This window comes from Macaca nemestrina, chromosome 10 (assembly GCF_043159975.1).
Source record: "Macaca nemestrina isolate mMacNem1 chromosome 10, mMacNem.hap1, whole genome shotgun sequence".
Classification (NCBI taxonomy): Eukaryota; Metazoa; Chordata; class Mammalia; order Primates; family Cercopithecidae; genus Macaca; species Macaca nemestrina.
In genome coordinates this window covers 119,285,113-119,309,406 of record NC_092134.1, presented here as the reverse complement: position 1 = coordinate 119,309,406, position 24,294 = coordinate 119,285,113, and the positions used below count along the sequence as shown (strand labels likewise).

The window sequence follows — 24,294 nt, the reverse complement described above, 5'->3', positions numbered from 1 at the left end:
GCTTTAGGTAATACATTATTATTTTTTGGTTTTAAAGTACCTTAAAAATTGGCAGACTGTTTTCAGTCTTTTACTAAGATTTGAACAGTTTAACCAGTAGTGTGGGGATTTGATTACCCTGATAAAGATACGCAAGAAATAAAGTAATAAAAGACAAAAATGTAGGTTTGGAAAATTCAAATTGTAGTTTCATCCATTAATTATATACTTTACCCATTATGTGCTTGTCGTTGTGATAATTATATAAAGATAACTAAAATAACACTCCTAGGCCTTAAAGTAGTAGTTCTTTACTTTTTAAAGGTCAAGGGTCCCTTGAGAATCTGAAAAATTGAGAATCTCCTCCTAAGAAAGTGCACATACACATAAAATTTTAGGGAATATTCTAATTGTCTTTTCATCCTTGAAACCCCAATTAAAAATTCGTATCTTAAAGAACTGACAAGATGATCTTGCTATATGAGCTAGTTAATTTTTATTGCTGATGTGGATATTCATTTAAATAAAGGGAAATTTTAGAAATCAGAAGTTAACTTTATAGAAGGAAAAAGTGTATTTTCTGTTGTTAGGAAAGCATTTTCCAGTAATTTGATTTTTCTGGCACCCTAACTACGGGAAGTTGGCTTTTTAAATTTTACTTTGTTGCAGAAGATTAAATTTAAGGTTGAGTTCCACTTTGTTTGCAATAGTTTGAAAAAGAATAGCTAATGCAGATTTTTTTTTTTTAATTTTTTTCCTTTTAAGCTTTGTGTCTTGTACAATGTGAGTTTGCCAAATTTTCTTCATCTGCTACAGATTAGGTATGCCATTGTTGCTGCCATGTGGCGGCGCACCCCGTGCTTCTTAAACGCACTGACTGGAGGTTTATCGCATCACTTGTTCACATGCACGGAGCCTGGTAACAGCCTCATCTGTATCTTGTTAGCTTCATTTTCTTATTTTTAAAATTTCATTATTTGTAAACTCAACATAGCATTTAAAAATAAAGGCTAGTTTTAATTAATTAATGTTACTACAAAAAGTCATTGCTAAAATTTTCATAGTGAAACAGATTTTAACTTTTGTTAAAATGTGCTATGCTTTAATTAAATTGTATTTACTCTACAAGCAGGCATGTTTTACCTGCCATTTTAACTGTATTTGCCAAATTCTAAATATAATTTTGAAAATTGAAATTGAAGCTTATGTTTATGTGGCAAAAGTAAGCTTCAGGACTGGGCTGTGTATTTTTATTGGCATGTAACAGTTAATATGAGCTCTACAAGAATTTGTTTTAGAGAGCTAAAGCTATCAACAGCTGCAGATTTTAAAAATTACATATTAAAACTGTTAGGTTAGATCAGTTGTACAACTTAGTAAATCTTGTATCCTGAGTTTCTGAAGTCTGGTGGATAGATGTCTCTGAAATCATTGGTTTTAGTCTTTTTACTGATAGTTTTGTATAGGGAATTCATCTTTTTCTCTTCTAAAATAACATTTTTCCTCTAATTTATTTCTATTACTTATTGTACATAAATTTTAAAATAACAAAAATAAAAGGAAAAAAGTCACTTGTCTATCACCTGTTAATAGTTTAAACATTTTGGTTTATTTCCATTCATCCTTCCCCACATGCATTATTTACATATATATTTTTTCTCTGTAGGCATATTTTAATTTGGATCACAGTTTACTACTTAGTATCTCCTTTTCATATGACATTTGTAATTTCCCTGGTCATTATTTTTGAAAATGAGATTTCTTCATGGTTTTATTTCATTTTACTTTCATGCCTGTGAGTATTTTATCATGATGGTTGTCTCTTCACTCTCCTACTCCCAATGATTCCTAGAAAAGAAACTTTAAAACATGTTTCTACTTCCCATTCTGCAGTTTAGTAAAGTGATTTGGTTAACTCTAAGACTTGTGGAGTGATGTTCTGTGAATTCAGGTATACAGACAGGAGGATCACTTCAGGCCAGGAGTTCAATACCAGCCTGGGCAACATAGCAAGACCCCCGTCTCTACAAAAAACAAAGAGAGAAAAAAATATATAATACTTGAGGTAGTTGAATTGCCGTGATTTATTGTCACCAATATTTTTAAATCTTATATTTATTATTATAATACACATTACATTTTTATAACTGGGTTATAACTGATTATTCTCACTTATTTTATTCTAGATGTGACTTATTTATATAAGTTTAGAATTATATATTAAATACAATTATATTAAAAATATTTGCCTTTATGTAAAACACAATTTGCCATGACATTTTTTGTCATATAATTTTGTTTTTCTTTGTGTTTGAATATGATCAAATACTTTCCAAAATTAAACTTACAAATGTATATCAAGATACTATAATTCAAAAGCTGTTTTTATTTGGGAAATAAATAACAATGTGTAAAGACCAGGAATTTGTTCTCCTACCTAAGCCTGATGATTAGAAGACAGTGTAACTATGCAGGTGTTAAACATTTTCTATATTCTTACAGCCATCTCTGTTCATATATCCATTTTAACTCCACACCCTGTAAGCCTTTGAGTTTGTGATCCCTGGTGAAGACAGTGACCCACATTGATTTTTTTTTTTTAAGGTTTCTCTCTGTCTCTTTTGCTTTTTCTTTTGAATATAGGACCTATATCTTTGTTAAGGCAAATCCTTTATAATATTACTCAAAAGTTAAAAGTTCCTGAGTAGTAGTATGAAAGAACTAGATTATCTTTGGAGAGCTATAATGACATGCCTATATATGTAGCAGTAATTTAGAATAGGCATCTATTTAGCTTATGTAAAAATTTCTCACATTTATAAACGTTAACAGAAACCATACTTTTGCTTTTTTATAAGATAAAACCACCACCTTAATGCTGCTCAGATATGGAAACCTTAGGTAGTATTACAGGAAAATGTAAGCATATGATAGCAACTAACTTCTTGTTAGTGATCTTACTTAATTTGCTCAGCAAGTATTATAGCATTATTGCAAGATTTACAGAATTCAGGTCTTGAAAAGTTTATATTTTATTTCCATATGTAGATAAGCTTGTCAGTTTACTCTTGGAGTATCAAAATTTTTGTTAAAATTACACAGATTATTAGCAATTTTCAAAGATAAAAATTTTGTTTCTAATTAAACTTGAATTTTTAAGTAACTGGTGCCCCCATGTGGCGAAAGATGTATTTTGCTTTTGTTTAAACTTGGAGAATGACTGTCTTTTCATTTTTCTTTAAAAAAGTGGACATTAGTGTTTACAAAGAAGCTGTTGACCAAGAGAAATAATTTGAATTTTGTAAAGCTCATTGCCATAAAATTCACAGCCTTACCCTGTATTGTCTCAGAAGTGCATGTAATCAAGCACGTACAGTGAGACAAAATATTGGAAGCTATTTAATTACAAATAGCATAGGGATTTTCTGATCTTATATGTGATTTCTTAATGTCTTTGTTTTTGTGTCTCACATAGGTGATGTACAGTTCATTGATTATGAATATTCTGGATACAACTACCTGGCATATGACATTGGAAATCATTTCAATGAATTTGCAGGTATAACTAATAGAGTAACTTATGTAGCTTTGAAGTGGTATTTGCAGAATATTTTATTCTTTTTTAAAGCAAATAAACTGGGAGCAGGAGCAACATTTTCCCATATGTTGTTGACCGTTTTTCTTTGCTTTTGTTTGTCACTGGAGGAAAGCAGAGATGACCAAAATTTCTTCCTTAATTGCCATCAGAAAGTAATAGGAGAAAGATAATGATTGTGGCTTCTGTTGAGCCCAGACATAGTATAAGGTGCTTCATAAATCTTACCTCATTTTTTTCTCCACAACAGCCCTACAAGGTAATATTCCCAGTTTACATATCAAAAAGAAACTTACCAACGTCACAGTAAAATACAGAGAACTAAGATTTGAAGCTAATTTTTAAGCATTTAAAAAGCCTTTGCTGTTTCCAGTGTAAACTGGGGCTTTTGGAATGTTGGTTCACTAAAAACTCAATAACCTTTTTTTGTCTTTGGCTGTGAATATTGAAAAGTTGGTCATTTTTACCCCTAACTTAAATTAAAATTACTAGTTTTTTAAATGTAAATGGAAATAATTTAAAATCCATTTTATCACTCTTTATTTAGAAATATGAAATGCTGTAAAAGCTAAAGATTAGAACATACCCCTGAATGGTTTATACATAGTAGAAATTTTTTATTGTTGAATTTATATTTGTGTAAGTTTATGTATTTATGTATTTTTATATACTTCAGATTACCAGACTGGGAAATACTCTGGGGAAAAATTTTAATTTGACATTTCCAGTTGTTTTGGACTACCAAGCTTATCATATACATATAAGCTGTACATATTTTTACATATCTCATCTATGGAAAGGGAACTAGCTGTACATATAATGAAATATTACCATATTACTAATATAGACAGTCATTGCCGTCGATATGAAATAGAAAACTCCAGTGATCTTCAGTGATTTCGTGAGCAAAAAAAGTGAGCTAAAACCTGTGAGTTAGGTAGAATTTGGATGTGTAAAAAACTACTTTTATAGGATATAAAATTCATGAAGGAGCCTAGAAAGTTATGGTACTAGTGAGGTAGATTTAGACCAACTTATAAAGAACCTTGGATGCTAAGGAAAATAGTATGAACTTTGTCTTCTAGGTTAGTATTTTCCAAACTACAGATCATGAAATTAAATTTTTGGGGTAATGACTTTTTTTTTTTCAAAGCAAGGAATGGAAAAGAGAAACAAAATATCAGAGTTGGAAAATGTTGTTGGGGTAAATACTGTTGTGTGAAATTTAGTATCAGCTGGTTATATGTATAAGGTCTCAAAAAAAATGTATTCTTGGTTGCAGTGAACTGAAATCACGCCACTGCACTCCAGCCTGGGCGACAGAACAAGATTCCGTCTCCAGAAAAAAAAAAAGTATTCTTACCATGAGTCATGTTTTAAAAAGTTTTATAGCCACACTTTGAGGTGGTTCTCCAAATGTCAGCATGCTTAAGAATTTCCTGGGTTGCTTCCTAAAATGCATATTTTGGGTTTGTGATGCAGCTGGTTCTAGCTACATACTTTGAGGAAAAATTGAAGCCATGAGAATTGATTTGGTGATCAACAGTAATGTGCCTTAGCGTTTAAGCTGAAATACAGAATGATTGGTTTATTATTTTAATAAATGCTATTTACTTAACATGTACCATTCTAGCCAAAATGGAACTTTTCATTTTTTTATGAAAAAATGGTGGTTTTAGGAATTATTAAGGTATGCAGAAGAGTTTATGTTTTAAAAATTTTCAGTGTATTTTTTTTTTCTTCTAAAGGTGTAAGTGATGTAGACTATAGTCTGTATCCAGATAGAGAACTCCAGAGCCAGTGGCTGCGTGCTTACCTTGAAGCCTACAAAGAATTTAAGGGCTTTGGGAGTGAAGTTACTGAAAAGGAGGTAGAAATACTCTTCATTCAAGTCAATCAGTTTGCATTGGTAAGTTTAAATGTACAGAATTAATGAATGGTTCTTACTGTAATTTAAAATGCCTCTAAATTTTTTTCATCTTAGACAATTTCCTATTTTAAGTTTTGTGAATTTTTGTTCAGAATAGTGAAAATATATGACCATTTACAGTATGCATTACCCCATTGCATTGCTTTTAAGACAATTTTGTTTCATTTCCTACTATATCCCTATCCCCTAGAACAATGCCTGGCCATATGGTAGGTACTCAGTAATTATTTGTTTAATGAGTGGATTCTTATTAGGGTTAAGATTGATGCATAAAACAATTTCTTAGTCTATTCCTTTCTTTACATCAAAGTCAGATTTTACAGGAAAGGAGCTTTTCCACAACACATTTTATAGTTAGATCTTATATGATAAATGTAGGTTGGAAGAACCAGTAGGATTATGTTTTTTATGACTTATCCAGTGTTTTGTCTTCTTGACCTTCATTTGATAAGCAGTTATTTCCAGCTTTATTGGTATCTTAAAGCTTTATTATTAAGACCTACTTCTCTTTTCATGCATTTATATTTTAAAAATTAGCTCATTAAATTATCTTTTGAGAACAGTATGATACATTAGAATGATCTTTCAACTAAGGTGTTAGATAATTAAATGGAATAATAAGCCAAGGCTATTTTAGCTGCTGCTTTTCAGTTTTAATATAATTTTGTACAGTTGACACGGGAAATATTTGTTATGTTGTCTGTACAGATAGACCCTAGTGGTATACAAGTATACCATTTTTATAGTCTTAAAAGTACCGTATGACCAGAGTTACTCAGAATACATCCGAAGTAAGAGAGTGTCCTGAAATGTTCCTTTACCTGCTGTTCTTATATCTATTTTCGGTACAACTACTGGGTCAATTAATGACATGCTCTACAGCTGGTCCTAGGATGTCTGCTGTTTCTATTTATTGTATTTAAGCATGATTTTAGAGAATGTAGGCCTTTCTTTCTCTTTAGGTTACTTAATGAGCTTCAGAATAAACCTAATATTCCATTTATTCATTGAATTAGTTAATTTCCATGTAAAGTACACATAGCTCATCAATTCTTAGTCATCAGTCCCACTGTTTGCTGTTAGAAAGCTGATTTGGATTTCCTTGCAAACTTTTGATGACATTTAACATTTTGGGGGGATACTGTGACTGTATCTGTACATGGCATTGAAAAATACCTGTACTTCTGATTCATTAATCAGATACTAAGTACTTATTGTTATTCTAGGTCAGGTGGATTGGAAGAATTTTAAAAAATGCATTCTTTCAAAATGCTTATAATTTAGAAGGCCAAATAAGATGTACAGAATAACTCTTTTACTGGTAAAATTTGACAGTCATTTCTTTTAAAATTGATTTTATTTTAATATTTACTTACTTTTATTTTTATTTTGAGACAGTCTTTGCTCTATCATCCAGGCCTGGAGTATAGTGATGTGATCACAGGTCATTGCAGCCTCAACCTCCCGGACTTAAGCAATCCTCCCACTTGAGCCTTCCGAGTAGCAAGGGCCACCATACCTGGCTAATTTTTTAGTTTTTTTGTGGAGATGAGGTCTCTCTATATTGCGCAGGCTGGTCTTGAACTCCTGGGCGTAAGTGATTTTCCCCGGCTCAGCCTCCCAAAGTGCTGGGATTACAGGCATGAGCCACCATGCCAGGCCTATTTTTTATTGGATACAAGGTGTTTGTCACCCAGGCTGGAATGCAGTGGTATGGTCATAGCTCACTGCAACCTCAAACTCCTGAGCACAAGGGATCCTCCCAACTCAGCCTTTCAAGTAGCTAGGACTACAGGTACACGCCACCATGCCTGGCTGATTTACATGAGTTAATTTTTGTATAAGGTGTAAGGAAGGGGACCAGTTTCAGTTTTCTGCATAAGGCTAGCCAGTTTTCCCAACACCATTTATTAAATAGGGAATTTTTCCCCCATTGCTTGTTTTTCTCAGGTTTGTCAAAGATAAGATGGTTGTAGATGTGTGGTGTTATTTCTGAGGCCTGGGTTCTGTTCCATTCCATTGATCTATTTATCTGTTTTGGTAGCAGTACCATGCTGTTTTGGTTACTGTAGCCTTGTGGTATAGTTTGAAGTCAGGTAGCATGATGCCTCCAGCTTTGTTCTTTTTGCTTAGGATTGTCTTGGCTATTCAGGGTCTTTTTTGACTTCATATGAAATTTAAAGTAGTTTTCTCTAATTCTGTGAAGAAAGGCAATGGAATCTTGATGGGGATAGCATTGAATCTATAAATTACTTTGGGCAATATTGCCATTTTCACGATATCGATTCTTCCTATCCATGAGCATGGAATGTTTTTCCATTTGTTTGTGTCCTCTTTTATTTCCTTGAGCAGTGGTTTGTAGTTCTCCTTGAAGAGGTCCTTCACATCCCTTGTATGTTGTATTCGTGGGTATTTAATTCTCTTTGCAACAATTGTGAATGGGAGTTCACTTAGGATTTGGCTCTCTGTTTGTCTATTATCGGTGTATAGGAATGCTTGTGATTTTTGTAAATTGATTTTTTTCTCCTGAGACTTTGCTGAAGTTGCTTCTCAGCTTAAGGAGATTTTGAAAAGCCCTTTATTTATCAAGACAGTTTTTGTTTCGATTCCTGTTCTTATTTGATCAGAATTCTGCTGATCGTCTGTTGTGTGATTTTCCTGCCCTTCTGGGATGTCACAACTTTCTTGCATCAGGGCCTCTGTTACTACCTTCTTTTAACATACCTTCTTTTCTTTTTCAAGACTTTCTGTAGCTTCTTTTTAGCTAGCCATTTACCTTCCTCTTTTACTAACTCTTAATTTCCTCCCACTGTTTATTGAGTATGTGCCTGTCACATCTCAAGCATTTGAAGGAATCAATAATTGTGATTGCAATGTGAAATAAAAGGAAACCCTCAATCTTACTCCCTTGTCCTTCATGCATTTCTCAGACACTGCAATCTGCCTTTTCCCTCGCTACTATAAAAAGAAAATCAGGTAAGGCTTACCAATCATGACATAATCGCTAAGTCCAATGTAAATTTTTCAGTCCTTATCTTCCTTGATCTGTCAGTAGCATTTGGCAGTATTTACCATTGATTTAAAAAATATTCTCTCGTTGACTTTGTGATAGTTTTATATATGATGAAAACAAGGAAATTATCGAAGTCTAGTTTCATGAATTACACACTTTATTGCCGTACAAAGATAATTTTTTCCCCTTAGGTTCACAATGCTTAAAGGGAGGAAGAACAACCTGAACAAATCTCACAGGGAATATACTCAATAGATGAGGTACATTAACTATATAATGAGTGAGTTCCAAATTATTAAAAGTCCAGTCCAATTAGGATGAAAGCAGGAGAGGATTGAGCTATACCTTTTTACGATTAGTTTCTTGGGCTTGACCAACATAGGAAAGATCCTTGAAGACACCTGAAGTTCCTGAATGCAAGAAGGTAGTGTTAGTGTTGTCATGATGAGACTTCAGAGCTCCAAGGCCTATAGAGGCCTGAACTCTGCTTTTGGAGAAGTAGCTGACAGAGTGCAGCCTGTCATAGACTAAGTGTTCGGAGTGTCAAATTGTTATGTTTATATGCATTTTGAAGTCCACTAGTTGAGGTCGGTTACTCACATGGGTTCTGAGAAAGTGTAATGTAACATTCCAAAGAGGAGAAGGAGTTCACCCCAAGCACTCACATATGGAATTTGTATTAGTGTTCCCCAGAGGGACAGAGCTAATAGGATATATGTATATGTGAAAGGAAGTTTGTTAGGGAGAATTGGCTCACATGATCACAAGGTGAAGTCTCACAATAGGCTGTCTGCATGCTGAGGAAGAAGGAAGCCAGTAGTGGCTCAGTACAAGTTTGAAAGCCTCAAAACCAGAAAAGCTGACCATGCTGCCTTCATTCTGTGGCCAAAGGCCCAAGAGCCCCCTGGCAAACCACTGGTCTAAGTCCAAGTGTCCAAATGCCGAAGAACTTGGATTCTGATGTCCAAGGGCAGGAGGAGCAGGAGGAAGCATCCAACATGGGGTAAAAGAAGGAAGCCAGAAAACCCGGCAAGCCAAGTTATCCGACTTTCTTCTGCTGCTTTGTTTTTGCCAGGCTGGCAGCCGATTGGATGATGCCAGCCCACATTGAGGGTGGGTCTTCCTCTCCCAGTCCACAGACTCAAATGTCAGTCTCCTCTGGCAACACCCTCACAGACACACCCAGAAACAATACTTTACCAGCCAACTAGGCATCCCTCAGTCCAATCAAGTTGACACCTAATATTAACCATCATAGGGCCTGATAAGACTTCGCATTCTCCTAGGGTGTGGGAGTAATTGCATTTTCTTACATACAGGATCTGATAGTTCTCATATTTGTGGGGTTTTTTCCCCCTCCAGTATGGAGTCTCTATCGCCCAGCCTCGAGTGCAGTGGCGCAATCTGGGCTCACTGCAACCTCTGCCTCCTGGGTTCAAGCAGTTCTCTGGCCTCAGTAGGTGGGATTATAGGCGTTTGCTGGTACACCCGGCTGATTTTTGTGTTTTTGGTAGAGACGGAGTTTCACCATGTCAGCCAGGCTGGTCTTGAACTCCTGACCTCAAATGATCCACCCACCTTGGCCTTCCCGAGTGTTGGGATTACAGGTGTGAGCCATCTCACCTGGCCATATTCTTGCAGGGAGGGGGAATACATCATTTTAAAGCCGTGTGACAAATTCTCTTTTTGTACTGTCTTGCTCAGTCTCTTAATCTGGCTCCTCTTTCCTCCTCTTCTCCCAGCCCTCTTACATGTTAGTAGTATTCCCTAGTGTTCTGATTTGGGTCTACCCCTTCCAAGTTCTGTTCTTGCTTCCTAAAATGTTCTTGATTTCATCCCCTTCTCCCTTTATTTTTGACTTTTGATTGAGAACTTAATCTCTTACTAACATTAGCCTTTGCTGGTCTCTTTGCCTTCAGTTTGTTGCTGCTGTTGTTGTTTTTCCTGTCTTTAATTTATCCTGTTTATTAAGAAAGTGATCCTTTCTAGTAATTAGAATTTAATTTGTCAATTAGATTGTGTCACTTTTCTATTTTATGGCTCCCTGTGACCTACAGAATGAAATCCAAATGACAGCATCTGCAAACTCTTATTTCCCACTACTTCACACCTCCTACATCAGCCCTAGCAGAGTCATTTTGTGCCGACATACTCCATGATGTTTCATGTCTGTGTACTTAGAAGCTTATTCCTTCTACCTGGAATGCCCTTTACAGATTTCTTTCCCTGCATCCCTTTACAGATTTCTCTTATTCCTTATGGATGTGTCTTAAGTGCTGTTTCCTCCTCAGATAGTTTATGAAGCTGCTTTGATAAAAAGAAAAGCAGGTCTGAATAATAAGATCAGGGTATACGTGTTTTGAAATATTACAAATGGTTAGTAAATGTTTAGTGCTCAGGCCATGATACAGACTTCTGAAGATTATAAGACTTCACTTGTCATTGATTGTTTAATGTTGAGATGGTGGCAAACAAAAGTAGGTATATGCATTATAAAACCAAACAGTATACATAATGACTTTGAGGAGTTTTTCTTTTTTTTCTTTTTTCCCCATTATATGCACACTTGGGATTTTAGTTATTTACTTACCATATAAAGCTTTGAATATTTCTTTGCAACAGGGGTGAGTAGTGTAGAAATTAAAATACCTTTTAACAGAGAGACTTACATATCCATAACCTCCAAATGTAAAAGAAATAGTATAGTTACAGAATTTATTATTTTTTGGGGTGTACTTATATTTTGGGGGGATGCAAATGACCAATGGGCTGTTTTCTGCCTTTGCTTCTCATCCATTTAGAATCCACTGTTATATATTAATTTATCACTTTTCCCCCTATAAAAATGGTTGCCTACACAAATGAGATTTCAGTGAGATTTTATGGATAATGCTTCTTTAGTGTAGAATCATTTAATTTATTTAAGTATATGAATAAAAACTAATTGAGAAATATAGTTACCATCTCTGCTTGACAATGGTGAGAAGAGCTAAGTTGGTATGTTTTTAAAATGCAGAATGATTCTTGATTTCTCAGTCTTTTCCACTACAGAATAAATTTAGTAGGAAGAAGAGATTAGGATACCATCTATAGGTGATTTTATATCAATGTAAAATATGCAAGGCGATTTAGACTAGTGGTTCTCAAAGTTTTCAATCTTAGGACCTCTACACACTTAAAATTTTTTTGAAGACCTCTACAAGCTTTTGTCTTTGTGAATTAATTGGCAGTATTTACCATATTAGAAGTCAAAATTCAAACATTTAAGTATATATATATATTTAAAATAAACTCATTACATTAACGTAAATACCATAAATAGAATAACTATTTTTCAAAACAAAAAACAATTTAGTGAGAAGAATGGCATTATTTTACACTTCTGCAAATTTCTTTAATGTCTGGTTTAATAGAATACAGCGGGATTCCCGTATCTGCTTCTGCATTACATCTTTTGTGATGGATTGTTTCATTTCAAGTATATGAAAAAAAGTTTCACACATGCATGCTGGAAAAGAGGAGTATTTTGCCTTTTCAGATAATTGTGGATATTCTTTTTTGATACTAGACCAAAACTCAACAAGTGATAGTTTCTTAAAGGTTAGTTGCTGTGAATAATCTGAACATATCAATTAACTTTTTACTGTATTACATTAAGATCTACTGGTTTATCTTGCAGATTGAATGATTCTTTTACCTGTATGTGATTTGGTAATTTTAGCTTATTAGTTATTTGGAAAATAATTGATTCATTGAGTTGTATAGATCTTCCAAATGTTGACACATCTCATTATAAGATAGCTAAAGATCACATGTGTTGATATCACCACCAGTGTCATCAGAAAAACTTACAGTACTATATTGAGAAGCTGTTAAGCTCACAGAATCACATACAACTTTTCTCGTGTTCTAATTTTAGGGTGAAAACTTGAATTTTATCATTGGCAACAAATACTGTCAGTTATTTTCACTGAAATGACAAGTTATCTTTTTTATAGTTGGGAAAATGTCTGCCAAATACCCAAGTCTGATAACTCTAGTTTGATAACTCCAGTTTGTATATTAGTCATTTTTTTTCAAGTAAAAATGGTGTTGCATTAAAAATGTGCAAATTCAACTCAAAAGTCAGTTACCTAAGTGTTTTTCCTGAGACAACCATTGTACTTTGGATATGCAGTAGACATGCTTTATATGTACTGCCTATTTCCTCCCACAGAATACTAGAGCTTGTATTTCAGGGTAGAGATTTGATAAAATTAATAGTTTTAATGGTTTCACAAAGGACATTCTTTAGTGGCTTTTTACTGTTATTGTGTGATGGTGAAGAATAAAACTGTTATACTAATGTGATTTGCTACGACTGCCTTGACTTAAGGTAACAGTAGCTTCACCCTCCACTGCTTTTGAACCATTGGTGTAAACGTTAACATAGTCAAAAAGGCAAGTAACATATCAATGTAATTATGAAAGTAATTTTGGGCCTCTGAAACCTCCCATGGGTTCATCGACCACTTTAAGAACCTCTGATGTAGACTTTGAAAAGAAGAAAGTCCTCTAATTTCGTAACTTCATTTCTCAATACCCGATACACTTTTTTAGATAGAAGACCATTTTTGAAAATCTTTATCATTTTTAATCATTCTGGTTTCATGTAGTAAGAATAGCTAGCATCCTATTGAATATTTGTTATATGCCAGGTATAGGCACTATTATGACCTACATTTTACAGATGAGGAAATAAAGGCACCGTGTTTGGTGCTTAAAGCCACACACCAGAGCCCAGCTTTTTTTTTTTTTTTTTTTTAAACTATTATGCTTCATGTGCAAGTGACTTTACTTGTTTAGTCTTTGCTACATTGTTTATTCTTTTCTATCCCTGTATCAGATAAGAAATTATATTCTTGTTCTTTTTTTTTTTTTTAAGAGATAGGGTCTCACTCTGTTGCCCAGGCTGGAGTGCAGTGGCGTGCTCCTCACTGCAGCCTTGAACTCCTGGGCTCTAGTGATCACCAGCCTCCTGAAGAGCTGGATGGTTAGTGATATTTTTTGGGGAAGCCAAAACCAAAGTGCAGTGTGCTTTTTAAATAGAGATCTTTAGGTTGAAAATTTGTTTTTACATATATTATTTCCTTTAGTCTTTAAAACAATCCTATGTAGAATACAGAATGGCTGATATTCCCATCTCGTAAATGATAGATCTGACACTAAAGTTTGTGACTTATTAAAGGTTGCAAAGGTACTCAGAGATAGAGCCTGGACTGGAACCTCTACATCTTGTAATTCAAATTAAGAATTCTTTTTGATATACTGTGCTGCTTGACCTTGGTATTTAAAAATATCAGGGTCACGGCTGTTGAGTACTTTTTTGTTAGAGCCCCTTTGTTACTGTTGCTATAATGAATTTAGCTGAAACAAAAACCTTGTCTTTAATACTTTTTCTACTTAGAATTTCTAGTTAGAATATAGTATTTCTTGGGAAGTGAAATCTTGTTCAAATTTTAAAATATTACCATGTTCAACTGAAAATAGATTGTAAAGCACACATAATTATTTTATAGTTACTGATTACATACTAAATTTCCCTGTAAGTCCAAAGCCCATATTTTTCCTGACATAAGTTGTGTTACTTTATGTTGTAGTCTGTTATGCAGAATTAAGCCAATAAGACAATTTTCAGATGTTTTTCACCCCTAGAACATTTTTTACATTTAAATATATTTATTGCTTGTGAGATTTGGGTTTTCTTTTGTGTTTATATTTTTATGTCAAGAAACAAAGGCCTTTGATATAATGTGTAAGCCTGTTAGCAATTATAACCTTTAAAAACACTAACATCTATCAGTGCTAATAGTAAACTTTGCTTTATAAAAAAGCAGGTCACAGTAACTGACCTCTATTTTTCAAGTGATTGTAATTTACCATAACCTCCTTTGGTGTTGACGAAAGTGATCTGTTGCCATCTAGCAGGTGTAGACTTCAATATGATCTAGGTTTTAGACACTGTATATAAAAAGAACAGCAAGAAAGTGTGGTGCATGGAGTTGATTTAGAGGATAGAATTAGCAATTCATATGTGTTTTACAGAGAAATTCATTATCATAATTTTTTATTTTTCTTTCCTTCTTTTAAGGCTTCTCATTTCTTTTGGGGATTGTGGGCTTTGATTCAAGCCAAATACTCCACTATTGAGTTTGATTTCCTTGGGTGAGTTAAATTTTATTATATGGATTACATTGGTCTCTGCTTTTGTTTGGATTAACATTTAGAATTCACAGGGAATATTGTAGTTATTTGCAATCAATTATAAAAGTTGCATACATTTAGTAATTGGTCTGTGAAGAAATTGCTGTAAGCTGTTAAGTGCTCACAGGATTAGAAAAGTGTCCAGTAGGTGGTGCAGTAAACTAAAAATATGTCCTTTGAAAATGTTAAACTTTAAAAAAACCAGCTTAGAGAAGATTGAGTGGAAATAAGGGGAGGACCAAGTTTTTCAGCTTTGACTAATTTTTTTGTTGTTCTCTTTTTCTCACTAGGTATGCAATTGTTCGTTTTAACCAGTACTTTAAAATGAAGCCTGAGGTTACTGCATTAAAAGTGCCTGAGTAAAGAAGAGATTAATTATTCTCCAGTAGCTGAGCAATGCTTGTGAATCTTTTCTTAAGAAATCCCAAAAAGCCAATATTAGTTAAAATTCTGTTATTTAATTTGGTTATCTTGCTTTATAAATTATGCCTCTAAACAATCAATCTATTTTTTAAATAGACTGAATGATGTCAAGAAATATACCTACTGCTCTCAGTATGTGGTGGATTAGAAATATGTTAAATCTGCAAAAGGTATAAAGATGTCAGTTTAAGCATTTCTTTGATAATTTAACCTATGTTGTATGTGAATTATTTATTATAAACTTAACAGGATTCTGTGACTGTTTTTCTCTGTTTCATGTTTGTTGAGTGTAAGCAATGAAAATGTCCCAGATAAATTGTTTTCAGTTTTACTTTAATATTAATTTCAGTAAACATTCTAGTTGTTCAGTGTAACCTTTTTATCTTGATGCATTGTAAGTAAAATGAATCATTTTCTCTTGAAATGCCAGTCATTGACTGATGTAGATAGTTTAGGATTTTCATATAAAAATATCTGTTTCGGAAGGTGAAATACATTCACTGTCTGTGTTGGTGGTACATCTTGTTGAATTCAATATTAGAAAGTATTTCTTTTTGGGGTAATATAACTTAGAATTAAATCCCCATTTCTCTACGTAGTCTGGCAGTATAAATATAAATATTTACCATATAATCTTGGAATAAGTATGAGTTAATGTTACCAAAATCTGTATTAAATAATGTTTTCAAATGCTAAATATGATCAAGTTACTATTTTCAGTTTTGAAAATTTTACAGTATCAAATTCTTTCTAACCAAAAATTTTCTTTTACTTTTAGAGATGCTTTATGTTTTTGATTATTAGTCAGTAGTATTGCTAATTTTTAAAACAAACATACAAAGTTTATCATATGTGGAAATAAGAAAATATTGTTTAGGCTAATTATTTTTTACCCATCCAGAGTCATTCCTTGCATTTCAGTTTCATGTTTTAGTTTCATGTTTCGTTCCTTACATTTTAGTTTCATGTTTTAGTCTGGTTCTGTGTTTTTAGAGTGATAGCAAATGATTACTTGATATATGTAAGTTCAGCGTTATATGTAGAGGCAGTTATGTAATTAAATAAGGAACACTTAGGGCATTGATCTTGTACACTTAAAATCTGACAGATGACAAAATGTGAATTAAGCAGAAATAGTCATGGCAGGAGGGTTTTTGTTTATTTCTCTTGTTTTTGTTTAACTGTATTTTTAATTTAGTTTGGTGGTAAGAAGGAGGTAATTATTATATGGAAAGAAGTTAGATCTTTCAGATAGATAAATAGGCTTCAGGTTTTGAAGTCTGCTGTTGTAGTTGGGCAGTCATGGTTAACTTTACTTAGAAAATTAGTCTGACAAGCTTTGCACTTCGGTCACATAAGTGCCCATGTACAAAGTTGGCTTACTGGATCTGCATATTCAAAATATGCAACTACAAATTTATCCTCTGAGAAATCTTCTGAGGAGTCTGATGTATTCCAAATGACTTAATATTCTCAGACAAATGCTTTAAAATACTTGGATTATCTCAAGATTTTTAAAGCTAATAAAGTAAATAGAAACACAGGCCATTTTAAATGGTAAATTCTAGTTACATAAATAGAATCTTAAAATATGTTTGTATCTATAACAGTGTTAGACCAGATTTGGTTTCTACCTCCCCAATGTTATAAATGTTCACTTTTGTTTTTACAAACCATATTACTGTAAGATCAATAGAACTTTGCCTAGTTGATTAAGTGAATGGAACCAATTAAACAACTAGTAGCTTTTTATAATGTTAGTGTGAACTTGAAAAATTGTTTTAGGTGGAATTTTTGTCTATGGTTGGAACATTTTCATAAAACAGATAAAGAATGTGTTAATACTCGATTTTTTTTTTTTTTTCTTTCTGCCTTCTAAAGTGCAACAGTATATATCTTGTAGAACTGTGGGAGGAGAGAAGATAATTTTTCTACCTTACTCCATGTTCTTACTTCAAACTGTTTTGAATAGAGATTCACTGAGCCATTGCTGATAGACTGTGCATAGCTACTAGCTGTCACACTATTGTAAGTTTTTTGGAGAGATTCATAGGGAAGTGAATGTCACCAGGAATAAAGGCTCTCACTTTAGTTCTGGGAATATGCAGTGGATCTTGGGAACAAAATAAGATACTTAATCTATTTTCCCCACTCTGGCTAGATTTTGGGTGTTGTGATGCTCCTACTTCCTGTGTAGGTTTTTGGGATCGTGGTGCAGGCTAGTAATAGGGTTCAGAATTGCTTCTCTTTTATATCACCCGCTTAAGGGATTCTAAAGAAGGGTAAATCTCAAAGTGCTCTAAAATCATCCCTCTAAAATTTGTCCTGTGGTGTGCTGAGATGTCTGTTGCCTTTTTATGTTAAGCTAAGGAACTTGAATGCCTTACCTAATAACTCAACTAGTAGTAAGCTCATTTTGTAAATATGAAAATGGCTGTAAGAAGTGGCATTCATGTATATTCAATGTTAATCAATAGACCATAGTGGCCTGGATGCTTTAACAAGCAAAATTCCACAAATTTTTTCATTATTTCCCCTTCATACTTGTATGATCTCACCTGACCAGTGATTTCTTTTCCTCCTAACCCCTTGCTACCACCATATTCTGGAAATCAAAAGAGATGTGGTAGTACATCATACAGTACACATGATCATCTGAGATCAATATGAGCACAAAACTCATCAAGTAGGTCTGCCTGGAATGTATATAAAATAATGTAAATAAAAATTTGTAAATTAGTGTGAATTGTATCTTGCATTGTGTATTGTTTTGCATTCTCTTCCCTTATGTAGAAATTTTTCTGTAAGGAAATGATTCAGCTTGTTGGTTTTAGACTAAAAATAGCCAACAGTTGTGGCTGCACAGTGAGATCACAGGAACTGGAAATAGGGTTTGTCGGCTTTGGTTAATGTCAGTACTTATTTATTTAGCCTCTCAATGCTTAATAAGACTTTTCTTTATTTTTTAGTTAGCCGTTAGGTTTTGTGAGGTTAGATTCCTGGAAGCAGTGAATTTGTACACTGTTATATGAATAGAGCTCCATTCTTTGACTCATGATTCCAAGCTAAAGGAAATTAAAAATGTAATTTAATAATTTCCTATTTTTAGGGTTGTTAATTTTTTTTCTACAAAAAAACCTTGAAATTTTATATATCCCAATGTGAATCTAAGTTCCATATATACAGAAACAAGACAAATAATAAGTCTTTACTTCAACTTAAGCATATCTCAAATGACTTCTTTAAATTTAAAGTTGATCCTGATAGGATCATAAAAGACAGAAAAGACATAAGTAATCTTGTAATGACAACTGTTTCCATTTTTGCCGAACTAAAAATATTTAACTTCATAAATATATGTTACTACAGCTTCCAGATTTAAAGAAAAAAGTTTCCCCCAAACACTCTCAATTAAAAGTTAGAACCCTCCACTTTTAAAATTATATAGTTATTTCTTTTTTACATTACACAGAAGCCTTCTGTACCATTTTACGAATTCCTGTCTTCATAATATAAGTGAAAATACTGTCATTTCGATTTTCTGCTTTAAATTGCTTTTAATAAACATTCCAAAGTGATACAGACTTAAGCTTTTAATCAATCAGTCATTCAGTTGATAGACAAAGTTACGATGCTTTATGCTAGCAAACTTGTTGACAGCAACTTGTGCTACTTTATGCAGAAAACAAATGCTAGTAATTATTATGCACAGAGGAAAAATAATTTTAAGTATGTGGTAAAGCAGCTTCATTTTTCAAAATTGATTTGCTCTGCTTTTTCTTTAGTCCATTAGATTCCAGAATATCCTTTTACTGGGAATTTAGTTACATATTAAGATAACCTGTTATCAGTTTGTTTTGAAAAGAAGACATTGTTAGTTATATTGAACCACCTTATTTTAAAATTTTTAACTTTTATATACCACTTGTGTGATTCCAGTGTCATGTCTTGGGTTTGATGTCGTTGGACAGAAAAGTGTATCAATTATTTTAAATGAATTTTTCCCCATGTTTGAGGCTTAGTCTGTAAATGTGTTGCTGTAACAGAAAATACTTGGGTATGCATTACTTGAATACTTGAAGACTGAAATTAATAAGATGTATTACATAATGAATTAGATTTTTCTGAACAGTTTTTTACACTGAAAATCTTCATTTCTGGATTACAATTTGAAATGGAATGAAGACCTGAATTATTTGGATAGGAAAAAATTATGATAGTGCTTATGGGAACTGTAAACTCTTTTGTGTTTGACGCATCAAACTTCAAGTTTTTTGTAGGTTTCTCTCCTGAAATTTTCTTTCTCTTCTATACTTTATGCACTTACTATACTACTGATGTAATAAAAGGGCAGGGTTAAAAATATTGTATCTGTATTCATTGTGAATCCTATAGCTTTTCTAGTTATCAAAAAATTTCTTTCTAAAATACTCTTAATCCCATTGTTTTGGTTTACATCTTACCAATTTGTGGTATTTCAAATGCCATTAATCATTTTAGTACAACACCTGTGTTTATAAAAATTTGAAAACATTACATATTGTATTTGAAACTAATTAGTGAATGGTAAGAAAAAAACTGGCCGACAGAATTATAGGTGATGCATTAGTTAAGTTTCAAAACTCATAATAAAGGAACCTTCAGAGATAAGTTGAAACCCAGTGGTATCCCTGGATACCACTGGGGACTGGAAAAGACCCCAAAAAGGCAGTGGAGAAGATTAGTGTTTACTTGCTGTGGTTGTGGTGTGCTGCTACTTAATTACAGGTGGTGACACACTGAAATTCTTATTGTCCAATAATCTGAAGTAGTTTCCGGTATTTATCTGTACTAAATTGGCTATAAATTGAGTCTGCAAAGTGGAAACTTTTTGGCTGCACTGTATTTAGGAGCCTTTGTACAGCTAGGTCAGATCTCCACGATATGAAGTATTTGAGTTTTAAAATATACTGTTATTAAAAGGAAAAAGACATGGCCATTTTTCCATGTGCTTAAATGATAATTTCCTTATTCAGTTTCAGAAGAAAAAGAATGAAATTGAGTAACTGTCATTGCGTTAGCTCTATGTTGAATTGGGAAATTGTGGCATAAAGCTTAAATTCGTGTTTATCAAATGTGAAGCATAGTAGTATAATGCTGCTTTGTATATAATGTAAGTGCTACAAATAGTCTCAGCACTGACAATGTATTGATACCTCTTAAATGAATGCAACTTTTGATGTAGGTGTTTTGATATGCCTCAGAAAATATCTGAGTGTCTAAGAATTTGTTAATCTGTTTGGTAATGAAGATACTTCCTGTGGTTTTGTTTCATATTTTCATGTTTAAAATTTAAGTTTTACATTTTTACTACTGTTAATTTAAGTAAAATTTGTTCTGTGGTTAAAATGAGGTTGGCAGTGAAGAAAATTAAAAACAGCCTCATTCATGTAACTGGTTAAGTAAAAATACATTTTCACTATGTGTTCATAAACTTTTAATGAAGCTGTTTGTCTTTCAGTTCAAATATAAGTGATGTTTAGGCTTTATTTCTGTTAATAAGGCTTTTTACCATTGATTAAATGAAGGAATGTATCTTTTTGAAGAGATTTATATTCTGTAAATAAAAATTGGTTGTAACAATAAAGTTGAGTTCTAACTACAGTGTATTCATAAATTTTGTTACTTCAACTTATTTTTGAGGTTTTCCTTGTGAATATCTGCAAACAAGACTTTCCAAAGTTAGTATATAAGTGTATATGTGGAGTGATTCTTTAAATTCTAATTCTAAATTCTAGGTTTTTTTTTTTTTTTGGTTTGGTTTTAGTTTTATATACATTAAAAAGTATTGTGGGATCTGGCCAGCAGCCCACAATGCAACAGGGCTCTTTCTTTGCTCTCAGGCAGATCAGCAGGTGGAGAAATAATAGACCCACACAACATAGTGAAAGCTGTTTCCAGGGGGTCATCACCTTCTGGTCCCACGGTGCCGCCAATGCACTGGATATACCAGCATTTATTATTAAGTTTAGTGAGAGCGGGGGTAGGTTAGTGAGGGATTTAGGGTCATTTGATTATGAGGTGAGATGGTCACATGAGGATGAAGTAATTCTTTAACATAACATCTGTATGCAGAAGTACAATATACAGAGATAAGAATTTATAATACAGTGTGTGCATCAGTAATTTCTAACAGAGCCTTAAAACAGAAACACGGGCTTTTCATAACCTACGATTAGCAAGATATTAATCAGCAGTAACAGTTGCAGCAAAAACTGGTTACAAACAATCCATAGAAACAGGACGTGAAGCTAGACAACCGGTTAGACCAGAAATTCTCAGAAGGGAGTATGCCTTAAGCCTAAAGAGGCCTAGAAGAGCCAAGGCAAGATGAGGGCATTTATAGCCCCATCTTATCCATATGGACAGGCACACCTCATGCATCCGTTTATAGGCTCTCCACAAGGGTCGCATTCCATTCCCAGAGCTATGAACATCTGCTTTTCTGGGATAGGAATCTTGGTGATGTGAAGCCTCCCTGACTGTACGTGTCACAGGCTCTCTGCAGGGGGAAGCACATCATGCACTGTTGGCTCATTCTGGCAGTCTAAACTGGCATTGTCTTTACACAATCCTGCATGCAATTTTGTATTTACAATAATGGAGCATTTCTTCTTTTATTTTGTAGCAATAGTTTCAAGGGGTCTCCCTACAAAAAAGTTTTGAAAAAATGTTTACTTTTGGAAAAATTTGGTTGAGATGAGACTATGGAATATTACATAACTTATAAACATTCTGTTTACCTAGTTTAAAAATTCACTATTCTTCTGACTATTATGCTTTGTGTCTTCACTATTCTTTGGAACCAGAGTTGGGAAACATAGAGGAATAAAGACACTGAGACGTAGCATCTTATGGTCTAGGCAGGGATTATCCATTTAAACAACAAACTCTTAAAATTATCAGATAGTGTGATAGATGATCTCTGCCTTCAGATGATGTTTATTTGCCATGAAGGTCAGTTGTCCGTAAACAAAAATAGTCATTAATTTGTGTTCATGTGTGGGGTTTTTTGTAGAATGTTTTCCAGTTTGGGTTTGAGAATTTCTGATGATTAGCTTGCAGTTATGTATCCCCAACTGGGGATAACATCAACAAGTTCCTCATCTCACGTGTGATACCTTAACAAGGATACATCACTTATTAATTTTGATCACCTGGTTGAAGTATTGTTCTGTGTCTTCACTGTATATTTTCCCCTTGCAACAAATAGGCAATCTGTGGGAAAGTGCTTTAGATTGAGTATTTTGCTCCCCTACAAACATCCCCTTTTTCCTTCCCTGATTTAGCAATACTTGATAATTCTCATCCAATCCAGTCTTTATTATGATGATTGTAAAATGGTGTTTTAAAAATATTGCTATGTTCTCCTTTTCTCAGCATTTTACTGAAAGGAATTGTCCTCTTATTTGCACCTATCTACCTACCTACCTACCTACCTACCTATCAATCATCTATCATCTATTTGTATTTTAAGTGTAGACTCATAGATTTCTGTTTTATTCAGTGGATTATAATCTGCTATTAATACTATTATTTATTCATGTCATTGTTAAAATTGTCTGAGATTGGTCTTGAGGGAGCCCCTCAAATTTGATTCCTTTTGCTATGCTCCCAACATGTTTTGAGCGCTTACTTTCTGGCAAAAGAAGACATTCTAGATTCATCGTGTACCTTTTGTGCCTCAGCCTTGGAATCAGCCATTTCTCCAAAGAACCTAGAGGTTCCATTTAGGAGGAATGGTGTTTAGAAACTAAGATCTGAGAACTTGGTGTGCTTATTGACTCCTGAGATATCACCGATCCATCCTAGGTTCTTTTGACTGGCAGAGCAAGAAAGCACACACACACACATTTATATATAAATCTCTTTTTTAGAGATTGTGAGTTCATACTGTTACCTCCAATTTCTACACTTGATCTTAGCCAAAAGGCCGAGTTATACCTCCAGCTTCTAACTAGAATTTTTCCTTGCCTCTCTCATTCATATTTGTTTCTCCCTTTACCCACTATGATTATGTTTGTGTGTGTTTTTAAGAATTCCACAGAATTGATGTGCTTGTTTAGAATGTATCATGAGAGTTTATAAGATGTTAGTATACAAATTACTAGTTTTTGTAAACTTTGATCATTTGATTAAAGTGGTATCTGCTGGATTCCTCCCAATTCTCCCTCTCCTCCATCCCTCCTTTTTTCCACCCGTTTTCCCCTTTTAATTAATATCCTGTGTGGGAGTGGGGGAGGGATACTTTGAAACTATGCAAATCTTTTGCCATTAATTTTAGCATCCATTGGTGGGTTTTGTTTGCAACAATTACTGTGTTTGTCTAACACGGATTTTCCATTTCCCTCTTCTACATTTGAAAATTGGAATTTTGCTGAAATAAGGAGGGATACCTTTTTTACACTTATTTATTTAACTAGATCAGTAAGGACTCAGATACTTAATTCACTGGCCTATAATCCACTACAATAATTTTTTTGGCCAAGTTGTTGACCAAAAAATAATTTTGTTGCTCAAGTTTTTCATTTTGGCAATTGGGAACTTTTTCAGCTTGGCTTCTGTATCCTTTCAACATGCCTACGATACAGGAATTAAGAAGAAATTCCTGATGCAGATATTGAGGGTACTGAAGTCCTCAGTATGGTTTTCCTTTTAACTTGGTGGCTCACACATGTAATCCTAGTACTTTGGGAGGCCAAGGCGGGCGGATTGCCTGAGCTCAGGAGTTTGAGACCAGCCTGGGCAACACGGTGAAATCCTGTGTCTACTAAAATACAAAAAAATTAGCCAGTCATGGCAGTGTGTATCTGTAGTTCCAGCTACTCGGGAGGCTGAGGCAGGAGAATTGCTTGAATCCCAGAGGTGGAATTTGCAGTGAGCTGAGATCGGGCCACTGCTCTCCAGCCTGGGCAACCTAGCAAGACTCTGTCTCAAAAAAAAAAAAAAAAAAAAAGGAAAGGAAAGCAGCCCCAAATCATTTTCCCTTCTAACAAAGAGCAGCCTGTAAAATTGAGCTGCAGACATAGATGCCGGCAGTTGTGCCAATCATGTTCAGAATGGCAGCTGGTC

The 24,294-nt window shown here is 33.9% G+C and overlaps 1 protein-coding gene across 1 annotated transcript in view; it reads left to right on the top strand.

Annotated features, from left to right (window-relative positions):
* LOC105492111 (ethanolamine kinase 1) overlaps positions 1-20,826 on the top strand; it is a 61,976-nt gene extending 41,150 nt beyond the window's left edge. Inside the window, exons 5-8 of the mRNA XM_011759028.2 lie at positions 3,455-3,538; positions 5,323-5,483; positions 14,648-14,721; positions 15,051-20,826. Of these exons, the coding sequence (XP_011757330.2) occupies positions 3,455-3,538; positions 5,323-5,483; positions 14,648-14,721; positions 15,051-15,123 (392 nt within the window). The 3' untranslated portion in view covers positions 15,124-20,826. The remainder of the gene's footprint in view (positions 1-3,454; positions 3,539-5,322; positions 5,484-14,647; positions 14,722-15,050) is intronic.
* The last annotated feature ends 3,468 nt before the right edge of the window (positions 20,827-24,294 follow it).